Source organism: Macrobrachium rosenbergii, chromosome 8 (genome assembly GCF_040412425.1).
Source record: "Macrobrachium rosenbergii isolate ZJJX-2024 chromosome 8, ASM4041242v1, whole genome shotgun sequence".
NCBI lineage: Eukaryota > Metazoa > Arthropoda > Malacostraca > Decapoda > Palaemonidae > Macrobrachium > Macrobrachium rosenbergii.
Window position 1 is genome coordinate 34,002,799 of NC_089748.1, and position 14,338 is coordinate 34,017,136.

The following is a 14,338-nucleotide window of genomic DNA, read 5'->3' on the forward strand; positions in this document are numbered from 1 at the left end:
TTTAAAATGTTTTTTCTAGTTTTTTTTTTATTTCTTACTTTAGGTTAGTCATCCCTTCTTTTAATGGACACCGATTTCATTTGTCATTTAGTGTTTCTTTCACTTGTAAGATTTTTCTCAGAGTATTCACCCTCATTTTAGCTTTAGGACTATTATTACAACCTAACTTTTATTAACGAATATTAATATGTTACTCCTTTATTTCATTTCGTTTTTTACTGCTATTTAAAAACTAGCTCTTCCAAGACTAACATAATTATTAAAACTCATGGGAACATATGGAGTATTTCAAGTAGAAATGGAGAAAACGAACAGTTTAAAAAACAAAACTTGATAATATTTCGAATAAAAAAATAAGCTATAATAGTGAATCAGAAGAGGCTATAAAGAAAACATGGAAATCACTTGTTTAAATGACACCATTATTACTCGATTATTAAAACTTGTGCTCCATAAACCAGATAAGAAAGGGACCAGTGTCAGGAAAATGTTTGCTGACCAGCAAAAGCAAAAGAAAAACCTCGTCATTATTATCCAAGAGGATTTCACTGCAGAGCAGCTACAGTTGTAGCTGCTCTCGTGGAAGATTTAATCTTAAAAGAAGAAGTTTTGATTACTCCACAAGAAATGAAAAAAAAGTTTTCATTACTCCGTAAGAAATAAAAAAAAGAATATAAATGCAAATTTTTATTTTATGTATCCATTACAGAAAATGGTAATGTGCATAGAATGAAACAGACTCTCAATGAGTGAATTCTTAAGGAAAGTGAAGCTAAAGACGGTTGAAGGACTTAGAGAAGAGATTAACAGTAAATAACAAGGGAAGTCAGCGTCATTTGGAAAAAGGGATTAACGACAGGAAAGAGGAAAGACAGTAAACTGTTTAAAGATAAAAAGCTTTGGGTATTAACCCGGTACGTATCCACCTTTGCGGCGTGCTTAGTAGGCTACAAACCCCTTGGGGATGACCGTAAAAACACATCGCAAAGGTGGATGCATAACGGGTTAACACCCAGTACGACAGCCACTGAGTTGGAACGAAAGTAATACTGCATAGTATTTGTAAACATCTTTCAGCTATGCATGATGTTTTATTGTAGGGGTAAAGTGGGGTTTGTGGGTAAACGTCCCCCCAGGCGTATATATATTTGGTATATATATATGTGTATATATATACATACTTTAAATCATTACCATATTTTGGACCAGAGTATCATTTTCCTAAATATTTTTTCATAAGGAATTATTCGACGACAAACAGAAAAAAAATTAGAATAGTTATGCCTAGATCTTATGAAGGCCTTCCGTTTCGTTTTTTGTTAACTAGTTACAATAACATCAAAGCAAACATTATTTTATGGATAACTACTTTAGAGTCTTAGTTGAGCTTTTATGACCTGTAGTTGGCGTTACCGTGAAGTAAGATCACCAAATTATCTATAGGCATATCAGATATATTTGTTGATGTGTAATTTTCTGAGGCAGGATGTTGCTGATTAGAGAGTCCCAGAATTTTATAACGCCATCCTTCTATGAATGAAATGATGTGGGAGGCCAGATTTGGATAATTTATTTTGTCACCTGATACAGACATTCATTAGTTTTGGGCTGAAATCCTGGATTGAATTGTTTGAAAAAGTTGATAGTTTGTAGTCTTCGACGAAATTCACAATTGAAAACAAGACTCCGAGGGACCTTTAAAAGAAATATACATAAATAGCGTTCATTCTGCCATTTACATACACTATTATTCATACCACACTGAATGGCGAAGGAAATAAAGATTTGGAATGAAGATGGTAAAACCATTACAAATTACCATGTGATGGAGAATTAAAAGAAACAACTAGTAAATTAAGAGACGATATGGCTTCACCTTTCATTTTGATAATACAGTTAGCGTGAAAATATGCAGTAATCTGAGCAGAGATAAAGACAAAATGGGTCTTTGGATTTATATATAATTCCTTATGGGTGATATGAGCTTTTATTTGGCGTAGGGGAGACTTGGAGAAATTTTCAGACAGAGAAAATTAGTAGGCCTATATAAAAGTAATATAACAAAAAACGCAGGGTATTCAAAGTGATATTCATAAAACTCACTACCAACAATAGCTAGAAACAAAAAATATTTAGCAACCAATTACAGATAGCATCAAAGAAGTAGTTAATTATAATGGAGTCAGGCTCATTAGGCCTAGTCCATAGACCAAACCATCCATTTAGCGCAGCTTAGGAACGCGAGATAAGGATTATCGTAAATCCCCGGATTGGAAGACGGCAACGGATTAACGAGGACCTCGCAGAGGTATATACAACTAGCCGTGGAAGAGATCAAGGACTGAAAATTCTATAAAAAGAGCAGTATTGAGGAAATAGTTCTTAGGTACAATATGAATATGTAATGTGAAAAAATATAAACACAAATGGGCCCTAAAATTATTATTATTATTATTATTATTATTATTATTATTATTATTATTATTATTATTATTATTATTATTATTATTATTATTATTATTATTATTATTATTCAGAAGATGAACCCTATTCATATGGGACTAGCCACAGGAGCCACTGACTTGAAATTCAAGAAGCTTCCAAAGAATATTAAGGTGTTCATTGGAAAGAAGTAACAGAAGGTAATATGAAATACAAAAAAAAAAAAAACAGTAATTGTAAATAAATTAAATAAATGACAAAACATAAACCAACACAAACGCCTCTAGTGTGGCATTTCGTGTTGGGCCAATGCATCCCCTTGGCTTAATTCTTATCTTCTTGACTTTTTCGAGAGCTGATATGGAAACGGATTTCCCATCTTCCTGTTGGACAGCCATAATACGAAATTTAAAAAGTCTTCTTTTTTAGATGATGATCTTGTGTAATCACTAGATTGTCTTTCTTTGAGTTACACTCATGTATTTTAGTCGAGGAATTTTAGGCAAAATGCATCAATCGACCTAACGGATTTGCAGGAACATGAAAATTGGTCTGTGGTTTCATTAGGCCACTCTGATGAGCATACTAAAAGTCCTCATCGACACAGGCTGTGCTACGGTGGCCATCTTGGAAAATGGCGGACGAAATTCTGTTTTTCTTCAATAACTCGTAAACCGTTGCAGATACGGAAAAATTTCATGAGTTTAAAATTGTTCCTTTCAAAAAATAGAAAAGATGTTAGAAGGAATTTTTCTGGGAGAATTGAAAATAATAGAGATTTGTTCAATTAAAGAACTTAGATATTCAGTTATAACATATTTACATACTTGAAAGCAGTTTGATGTTATAAAAAATGCATTATTCTTTAAAAGGCGACATATCGGCTCAGGAAATGAGCAAATTGATTAATAATAATAATAATAATAATAATAATAATAATAATAATAATAATAATAATAATAATTATTATTATTATTATTATTATTATTATTATTATTATTATTATTTTACAAATGAATATTATATCGATAGAGATAGGCTATAATATCACAAGTAAACCTGTTTTCTTTTAATTTCAGATGTACAATGGGCTTTGAAATAACGATTCAAAATTATGGCTTCAATATTTTCAACAAGTTTTGCTTATCTTGCATTTTATTAGAGCAGAACGAACTGGTAATTGGAAACTGCATATTGCAGTAGTAAAAAAGATGCCCTATTTTCACAATGCCGGACATTTACACTTTCTAAGTGTGCTCATTTTTATTTACATTTGATGGAGGATTTACATAATAAAATGTCAGCTCTAGATTTTCAGAGATTTACGAGAGATGGTGACTTTGCAATTAGGCGTAGTGACAGATTCTGATTAGGATTTTCAAATATGTGTATTGAGCAGATTTTGATGCGTAACTGGAAGCAATTTGTGGGTTTACTTGTGGTCGGGGAATAGCAGATTCAACCCCACAGAGGTGGACGTCATCTGCTGCAATTGGTTTTGATGTTTCTGAGGCTTTATCAATGTTTACTGGGGTCAATGTAAAAAATGTTCTGTTGAACACAGAATCTGGAAAATCTCGAATATTAAGAGATAAAGACGATCTTAGGAAGTTTCTCAACTGGCTAAAAGAACGTTGTCCATTTCGTCAGTTATCAGGACAGTTAGCTAACATCTCAAATGGGCTGTAGCAGACCAAACAGTATCATGCGATAGAGCACTGGAAATAGGAAAAGAAACCATCAATTCACTTGCAGGAAGTAACTTTTCTGATGTTAACCTGCAGCGAAAGAGGAAAATTGTTCCTTTGTCTAAACTAACATCAGGCAAAATAAAGATGCATGATAAAAATGTGATGTTGAGCTTCCAACAAGAACTCTTATACAGAATGTAATGCCTGGATGTTAGTAAAACGGAAATAAAAGAGTACTTCGAGTATGAGCTAGCAAGTGTACCTTCATCATATTTGGTTCCTCACAGTTAAGGAAAGGAATAGATCTTCCTTTTTGAATGACATTGTTTCCAAAAAGAGACTTTATTTTTACCTTCTAACCTATGTTATGTTCTATATGGTGGAAATATGCTTCACTCTGTTCCTTGGCCAAAACCAGCAACATTTGGTCAGATACTGGACTTGTATGTAAGCTATGTTGATAACCATTATGGAAAACGCTGCAATGTAGTTTTTGATGGGTATCCAGAGAGAGACACTACTAAAAACAGTTGAGAAAGAGCAATCAGATTTTCTAGCAAACCGAGAAATAAAGCATCTAATTGATGGTGCTTGAAAAGAAAAACAAAGGTTATTCAGTTCTACAAGCTGAAAGTGATGCAGATACTGTTATTATCAAAGTTGCTCTTGATCACGCTGAAAATAAATGTCCAACTGTTGTTGTTGGGCAAGATACTGATTTGCTTGTGCTTTTAACTGCTTTAGCTAATAAAGATTTTGACATTTGGTATCTTAAACCAGGAAAATCAGGTAGCACTCACAAATTATGCAACATGCAGACAGAGAAAACATATATGGGTGAAAGCTGTGATAATTTGTTTTTATTTATGCCATGACTGAGCTTCATACGACATCTGCACTGTACAAAAAAGATCAAATTAGAGCACTTAGGCTTCTGCAAAATAATCAGGTTTTGCGAGAACAAATGAAAATATTCAATCAGAAGGATGCCAGCAGGGATGCTGTAAAAGATACAAGTGAAAAGTTCATTCTTAAATGGTATGGGTCTAAATCAAAGCCATTAAATGAGCTCAGATATTTCATGTATGATAGAATTATTGCAAAGAGGAAATTATGTATATCCTTTCAACTGGCCTCTTTACCCCAAACCAGCTCAGCTGCAGAACAACCGTTCCTACAGAGTGTATTTGCAAGTACAGGAATGGCTTGGAAACCGTCTGGACCCAACAAAATGGAGTTGGTCAATGATAGGAAAATCACTGAAACCTGTCCCCACTACCAAAGAAGCGGTTCCTTTGAAACTCCTGAACCTGGTTTCGTGCAATTGTAAGGTGCACAATTTTGGTATGCACTGCTCAGCGATGTGTGGAGAGTGCCAGTGCCAAGGAAGTAATTGTGAAAACTCATTTGAAATAATTTTAGAACCAGAGTACTGAGCTGGAAAATTGTGAAATAACGTTGCTTGAAAATGTGTATAGCACTTTTGATATTCATAGGATAATTTATTATTATAAACTGTTTGTTGCCAGCTGTGATGTGATGTAAGAGTAAGATACTATATTTCTAGAAGAATAGAAAAATATGTCATTTCAGTATTCCATATACAGAACAGAATAAGAATGTATTGATTCTACTTTTTCAGATGAACATTATCATTTTTTCAGTATTGTCAAAATATTCGCTAACCTCTTAAAGATATGCGTTAGTTAATATTCACTGTATATTGTGATGTGATCTGGCAAATAAGTGTTTCTGGTAAACCGGAAAATTTTTGAAACTTGGTATTGCATGAACCAAATTGAATTGAAAAGTTTGATTTTATTTAAATTGGATATTGTCTATTATTGTTTTGATATACTATCAAAAATTTTTTTATAAACAAAGAAATAATGACTGCAAATATTTTATGAAGTTGATAATTTCTCATATATGTATATTAGTTTCTAAACAGTTATTGATGTTTCTAATGCCACTGTTTTATCAAGCATTGGGGAAAAATTAACCTTCCACCGTAACTTTTTTATTTTTCATCCTACAAAAAACTTATTTGAGAAAAAATTTTTATTTTTTATGAGAAATATTTCGTAATTCCTGCATATTTTCTATAACTCTAACGGTTTAGAAGATAAAGACGAAAATACGAAAATCGGCCGCCATTTTCCAATATGGCGGCTAGAGCACAGCTTCAGTATATAAGGGCTTTTAATATTCAAATCAGTATGGATCAATGCACAACTGTGCCAAGTTTGAACTTCCTGCAAATTAGTTTGGTCGATTTGCCTAAAACTCCTCGACTATTTGGGCATATCATCACCATCAGACTTACTAAAGACTTCACACAAATACACACACACACACACACACACACACACACACACACATATATATATATATATATATATATATATATATATATATATATATATATATATATATATATATATATGTGTGTGTGTAGTATATATATATGTATACACGTGTGTCTTGGGATGAGATTGCTATCCTTATGCTTATCTCCATCCTGGCTGAAATTCACCAAAGTCATACAGCTACCAGGTACATAGGCCTCTGCTTAGATAAAAAAAAAAAGTCACACAGAATTTGAATTTAAACCCAGGTGCTCCCATTAGAGTTAAGAGTCTTAACTCATGTATATATATATATATATATATATATATATATATATATATATATATATATATATATATATATATATATATATATATATATAAACACACACATATATATTTTGGATGAGGTTTCTAACTCCACAACCAACGTCACGATTACTGCGACTCACCACGGTCGACTAACGACCAGGTCCCAACTCAACAGAGAATCTAGGCCGCTTGATTACTGCAGAGAGTGTTGTTGTTGCCGAACAATATGTTTACAGGAAATTAGAACAGAGTGTGAGAACAATTTTATCGTAAATGAAATGTTGGCTCTTTGTGTTACTGAAGTTGAAGTTGAAGTTGGAGGTGACGCAGCGAGATAAAACATTATCTCTGAATTCCCCAAAGAAAGAAAAAAAAAAAAGAAGAGACAGGATACATAAGCATCCTTGGTCTAAGCGTCTCGTACGCACTCAGTTTGTCACTTGCCCTGCTGGTCGTAAGACAAGTTTTAAAAGAGACTAAGTGAAGAGGAAAAATCAGAAACAGAGAAGAAATTTCAAGAAGAAGAAGAGGAGAAAGTTCCCCTGGATAAACGATCATTTCAGATTTCCACAGAAAGGTGAATATTTTGATTATTCAGTAACCGTTTTTCTCGATTAAATTATTTTTTGGGGTGACTGATTTGTCACAGTATGCCTGAATAGAGGCGAGTCCTCTTGTCCCTAGACTTCCTTCTAAAATAATGTGCATTGCAACTCCTATCTTGGGAATTGTTAAATGAATTCACAAAGCCTAATGAAAAAACAAGTAAAAATAAGTAGATTAAATTATCTGTCTTCTGAAGTGTGGAAAACTGATTCCTTTTGTGCTAACCCATCCTACATTTGATGATTATTGATCATGACTTGTTTCATATTGGCTGAAGTGAGCTTTAATTGATAATGGACATTCTGTAAGCAACTAAATTTACCAGAAATTGAATTGCCCCATCATAAAAATTCCTATAAAACTGAAAGACCCATAGGCTTATAAAAATTGCATAAGACTTTTCTTTCACGCAGAATAAGTAAAAATGGTTCTGTCTCTTTCACTTTTCCACAGGGCACTGAAGCTCTCGACGCCAGCTATGGTTCGAGTACGGAGGCGAGGGGAAGCACTGCTTCTCACTCACGGGGAAATAAAGATTTGCCTCACTCTCTTCGCCGTCTTTCTGACTCGAGACGTCCATGGAGAAGAGATAAGTAAGAAATTCCTGTTATGTGGCTGTTGAAGAATTAAGTTTTGTTTTCTTATGAATTGTGAAGGCTGGTTATGAATGACAGGGTAACGTTGCTAATATTACCTCTGTCAGAATCTTTGTCTGGACTTTCTTAATCTAACATTTTATTTCGTGGTTATGCCCAGTGTTATACCACTTTTACAGTTAGGCTCAGTTCTCTCGCTAGGACAGAACGTCTAGGTCAGTGGTTCTCAATCTTTTTTTAGTGATGGCGCCCTAACCAATGTAATCATTACCGTGGCACCCTTTCTTCACCATCCCACCATATCGCATGAATTAACTTCTTATTAATGAATAAAATTACTATCCATACTCAAACCAAAATCAGCAAACCGTACATGCAGAAATATACAGTATAAACGAAGAACATATCAGAAGAATTAGATAAACATAATTAGAGTACACAAACTGATAATAACTGTATGAAGAGTTCTGCAAATTTTTTTTTTTTTTTTTTTTTTTTTTTTTACAAATGTTCATTGAGATGATCTGGCCAAGAAAAAATTCATGACAATCTTGTGGCACCCCCAGGCACTGTCCGTGGCACCCCAGGGTGCCACGGCACCCAGTTTGAGAATCACTGGTCTAAGTATATAGTTCATCAAAATTTCATGAAAATCTAGAATCATGGCACGTACGTAACCGTATTCTCACTGTAATGCATTATTCTTAAAAATTTACCTCGAACTTTACCCGTTCTTAGCAATTACGTGAGCCATTACACTAACATTTTATGTTAGGTCCAAGAACAGCTTATATAGAATATTGTTATTCACATATTGGACGAGTTCATAAATAACGGTCTTGAATGACTGAAAATATAATATTCTGTAACTTTCTGTTTCAAATGAACCTAAAAATTAACAAAAGCAGATATCCAGGAAAGGAAATGTACTAACGCGTTTAGGAATAAGATAAGCTATCAAATTAAAAGTGAAGAATAATTCATATTATCTCAGTCTCGTTCCTTTGATCGCAGTGGCGTAGACAGGATTTTTGAATGGAGGGGGCCAGATGACTACATATATTATATATATATATATATATATATATATATATATATATATATAAATATTTGTCATTTTTCACTGAAAAATATCGACAATCTTGAAAAACTGCTTATAATTTTATTGTAATTAATACAGCTATTTAATGTCAGTTGGGGGGCCATGGCCCCCTGGCCCCACATCCGTGGCAACGCCACTGCACTATCACTCTTAAGACGCAACTTCTCCCACCAGATTGCCAAAATCTACAACGAGTAACAAACCAAGTGAGTCTAACCGTTCCGATACCGCCAACGTCCCAGCCTGACTCCCCCCCAGTGATTCTCTGGTACGAACCAGACGCTTCAGACCAGGCCAACGCCAGTCTGGGACTCAAATTCGGGAAGTACGAGTTCGCGGTGGAAAACGCCAAGAGGTCCTGGAAGTTGTCGCTCAAGGTGTCCAAGAGGAAAGTCATGGAAAGTCGAGTCTATTACGAATGGATCATTCCTCAGGGCTGGGCTAGTATCACGCTGAGCAGTTCCCGAAGCGGGTACGGGATTGAAATTGGGCCCGATCAGGCGCTCGACATTCACCTGGGAGGGTTGGAGGTAAGGGAAGAAATTTTGTTCTGTTTATGATTTACGGATAACAAATCAGTTTTGAGAATCGCAATGCTTTTCTCATTTTGTTTATTCATTCTCTCGGCCCACTATACCGCCTGAACCAGACTCTCAGGATGTGTGGCAAGTTTTATTACTATGCGTCTAGAATTAAGGCTTTTTAATCTTACTCAAGTTATGATACTACAAAAAAAGATGAGAATATAGCGATGAAAGGGAAAAATATAGGAGTGGGCGTTCACTTGGGAACAATAAATTATCAATGATTATTAATATTTTGGGGGAAATAATTTAACAAAAAGTTCATTTTATTTTTACCGAAATCTAAAATGCTAATTTTCACATCTCTTTTCAAGATGGACACGATTGATGCTATCGAGATCAGTGGAGCCAGCATCACCATATCTACAGCCTGCAACAACACTAAAGGTATGATTGCAGTTACTTGGAAGTTGTTAATAATGTTGCATTAATAATGATGACTTTGTGGCAAGCTGATGTACGATTGTAACTTGGTTATGAAGTCGTTTTTATTTTTTGCCTCTTGTTACTGATCTCTTCGTTTACTTTTAATTTTATTCTGAAAATCTTAACTCATCTTTATCTGTAGAAGCATTTTGTAAGTGGAAAAGCCAGTGCACAATTCTTCACCTCACAGCAAATTGCAAGGACAATGATTACAATAGTAGTAGTCGTAAAAGCAATACAATGTAGGCTACTGTCGAAAAATATGTTGGGAAATAACATTTTATTTTCCATCCTCAGAGAGGCAGAGAATTTCATCAACCACTCTTCCCCCAACACAAACAACAACAACAACAGCTGCCACAACATCGACAACAACCGAGCCACCAACGACAGAACCAGATACCACCACCATATCCCCTGATTATGAGACCACCATCGAGGAAGACACAGATGTCAACGATTCGACGTTAGATCCTGACCCAGACATCGTACTACCCTTTGCGTCGAAAGAAGCTCTGGATGGATACGAGTGCACTGACCTTCCTATCTGGGTGTGGGTCTGCGCAAGTGCCATGGTGGCTTTCTTTGCGTTGTCGCTCATCCTCTTCGTCTGCGTGATCATCCTCTACCGCCGAAATAAATCGCTACTGGGTTCTTCCGACAACGAAAGCAAACCGGGAAACGTCCTTCCCGGTCGCCTAGTTTCCTCAGGTGGTTACGGTCAACAATCCAAGGACTTGCAGTTCGTCACACCGGGAAACAACGACAGCATAGTGGCCATCGCCCCACCCCAGCCATCCTTGGCGTCATACACGCAGACGCTGAACATGTCATCAGGAAACCAGATGGCGCCAAACGTGCGGTTCAGCACCGGCCCTCGACCTTGCGAATACAAACGGTCAACCTCGTGCCCTGAGAGGTCTCCCTCAATCTCCTTCCCTCCACCTCCTGCGACGCCTCCCCCCGAACGCAACGAGACCGTTCCGCTCTTCAGTCCAGATGGGTCTGTCGAGAACAACCGCACGTTCTCCGGCAGAGGGAGACGCTCTTTGCGGACGTCGTCGGCAAGGCGAAAGAGGCATGTCAGAGAATGTATCGAAGCAGATGACGAGAGTAGTACTGACAACTAGGCCTAGGGAATCGTTAATTGTCTTCAAGCTTGTAAACGCTTGGTATTTGGTGTTCTAGGTCATTGGACTAGGTCACTTGCTCTCGATTGCTAATGCACGTGTGATCTAACCAGTTCGACATGCCACGTTACGTTTGACAATTACGTTTATTAGCCTTTTTCCGCGTGGAAAAAATTGCACCAGATGTGATGACGTCAGTCCCTCGACTAATATGGACTCACTACACCATTCAGCTTGTACAGCAGTTTGGCTTGATATATGATTATACAAGGTTTGAATGCACACACGCATATATATATATATATATATATATATATATATATATATATATATATATATATATATATATATATATATATATATATATATATATATATATATATATATATATATATATATATATATATATATATATATATATATATATTTTGCAGAAAATCTTCTTCATATGTAGTACAGCTTTCTAAAAGCAGCAGATGTCTTATTGTATAAAGTATAATAAAATTTTCATAATGAACAGTTATTTCAATTGAAATATATGGTAGTTTTTGCCATGTGGCAAAAGCTATTTGATGAATTTATGAACTACATTAAGACTGATTCTAGAGATTACAACAATCACTGAATAAAATATTTACGTTTTTAGTTGAAGGTTGATCACGAACCCGATGGAAAACGAGTGGTTAAAGATTTATAACATATTCAGCGTGAGCGGATGAGCTTTTGTAAATTTTCTATTAGAAGTTTCCTGTAGGCTGCCGTGTATGCATACCACAGGATGAATTCGAAGCAACGCTGAATTACAAATGATTGAAATTTTTCCATGGACACCAGAATGCATTAAATTCACTTCTACTCAGATGTTCTTGTTAGCAAAAATGATACGAGAACCTCTGTATTTTATTATTTATTATTATTATTATTATTATTATTATTATTCAGAAGAAGAAACCTATTCATATGGAACAAGCCCACCACAGGCGCCACTGACTTGAAATTCACCTCTGTATGAAGTATTTTTATTATTATTATTATTATTATTATTATTATTATTATTATTATTATTATTATTATTATTCAGAAGAAGAAACCTATGTATATGGAACAAGCCCACCACAGGCGCCACTGACTTGAAATTCAAGCTTCCAAAGAATATGGTGTTCATCAGGAAGAAGTAAGAGATTGCACTTATTAAGAGAGAGGGAGAGAGAAAAAAACAAATAGATAAACATGTATGAAAATGCTACGTGGGTAGTAATGCACTGCATCTTCGCTTGAACTTCTTAAATACCAATTGCGCATCCTATGGGAGGTTGTTCTACAGTCCAACGGTGTCAGGAGGAATAAACGACCTCTGGAACTTTGGAGAAGTTCCTGAGTTGGCTGCAAGAGTGATTCTAGTAGAATTCTCGTAGTTTTCATATTTCATTGACTATTTTCTATACCTGAAATTTCATAAAGTATTGAGAAAGTGTGATGATTACCTGTTTACTAAATTTTGGCCGTTAGGCACATAGGCCTACAGCCATATCTCGAATTTCACATCCGCTGCTGTCTATATTTGTCTTCTTGTGCGTGTCATGTCCTCAGTAAGTAGGCCTTTGACTCAGTCGGTCCCATTGTGGAATATAACATTGATCTTATGTCATATTTTTTTGTGTGTGACTCAAGCAATATATTGGTCATATCTACATATCTGAAGATAAGATTGGCAATTTTCGCTCACAAAATAAACTGCTAAATTTATTAGAATGTTAGGTCACCCCAAAATGGGAATATATCTCAACTGGTTTTCCTTAAGAAATTTACAAATTTGATGATTCACAATCGTTAGGAAACGTCAAATAGAAATATATAGGAAATCAAAAAGAAGACAGTGTTCAGTACCATAGGCCAATGAAGTCCAACAGGCATATACTGTATATATATTTTAGAAAGGCCTAAAGCAGAAAAATATAAATTTTATTGAAGTCAAGGTAGATATACAAAGGCTTCTCTTTCTCTTTGCTTAAACTTAATGAATACTCACGTGTAAAATTAATAATGGATTTGGTATTCTAATTAAAATGGTTATAGGTCATAATAATGGCTAACACTGATTTACAGTAGTATCTGCAGCACAAAGATATTATGACGAGCTGGTGGTACCCCAACACCAACCAAACTGGTTCGCGCCTGGTGTACTAGTTTTTTAACAAGAGACACATACAAATAGCAATAGAAATGCAATGCTGCATTAAATGATATTTAAGTTAACTAGACAAAAAACATAAAACAAGCAGATACTTAAGTTATACACATTAGGCTACAGATGCACAAGTGCGATGCGGCATAGGCCTACATTTTAGACAGTGCTATGGCAGTATAGCCTACCCAATATCATGAAATGTTATGACGAATATGGACATTTTGACTCCTGGCTCATATTTATAGAAGAATCATTATGTGCATTTTTGTCCTGATCAACAGAAAACAAAATGATGAGATTTTTTGTACTGTGACTATCGTGAGAGCTTCGGCTGTTAATGTCTGCCAATCTTATTCTTTTAGTTTAGTTTGTTCGCCTACAAAAAAAGTCCACAGCTACTACTGAACTGCAGATGTAATCACAAAAGCAACCAGGGTAATATGACGCTGAATTCATGTACTTACTGTGTTTTGTAAGGGACCCCAAACCAGGAAACTACTAATGAGAAAATCAACTGGAGATGTTCTCCTGCAGTGTTGTTGGCTGCTCGTCTTAATTCCCAGTCAAGTTTCATATATAAAAATTTTATCAATCCAAGTTTTAAGTAGAGTCCAGTCATAAGGAAATGTTCTTAATTACTTGTTTATTCTAAAATTTAGCGTGGTTTGTTTGGACTGGCATTAAAAAATACGGAAAACACATAAAAACCTTCTGCATGAAACAGTGTTTATCTGAAACCCATTGCAGGACGTTGATTTCGGCGGATGCACTACTTACTCATGGGTTTCAAAACATTTTTTTTTTCGTAGTCTCCCAACTCTCAGTCATTATTAAAGAAAATATAATATATATCTGATTGGCAAAGCTTTCAATCGGATCATCAAAGAATCACATGAAATATGAAGATGAACAA

At 35.2% G+C, this 14,338-nt stretch overlaps 1 protein-coding gene across 1 annotated transcript; it reads left to right on the plus strand.

The window, feature by feature from the left end:
* The first annotated feature begins 7,040 nt into the window (after positions 1-7,040).
* LOC136840684 (uncharacterized) lies at positions 7,041-11,366 on the plus strand. Its single transcript, XM_067107400.1, has 5 exons — positions 7,041-7,370; positions 7,853-7,992; positions 9,272-9,627; positions 9,996-10,068; positions 10,405-11,366. The coding sequence occupies exons 2-5, from the start codon at positions 7,878-7,880 to the stop codon at positions 11,235-11,237; spliced, it is 1,377 nt and encodes a 458-aa protein (XP_066963501.1). The 5' UTR covers positions 7,041-7,370; positions 7,853-7,877; the 3' UTR covers positions 11,238-11,366.
* The last annotated feature ends 2,972 nt before the right edge of the window (positions 11,367-14,338 follow it).

What these genes read in the sequence shown, in the direction of transcription:
- LOC136840684 (XM_067107400.1), top strand. Translation starts at nt 7,878, where the DNA reads ATGGTTCGAGTACGGAGGCGAGGGGAAGCACTGCTTCTCACTCACGGG. An exon ending in CGTCCATGGAGAAGAGATAA is followed by an intron (nt 7,993 to 9,271) that starts GTAAGAAATTCC and finishes TTCTCCCACCAG; the next exon opens with ATTGCCAAAATCTACAACGA. An exon ending in TTCACCTGGGAGGGTTGGAG is followed by an intron (nt 9,628 to 9,995) that starts GTAAGGGAAGAA and finishes TCTCTTTTCAAG; the next exon opens with ATGGACACGATTGATGCTAT.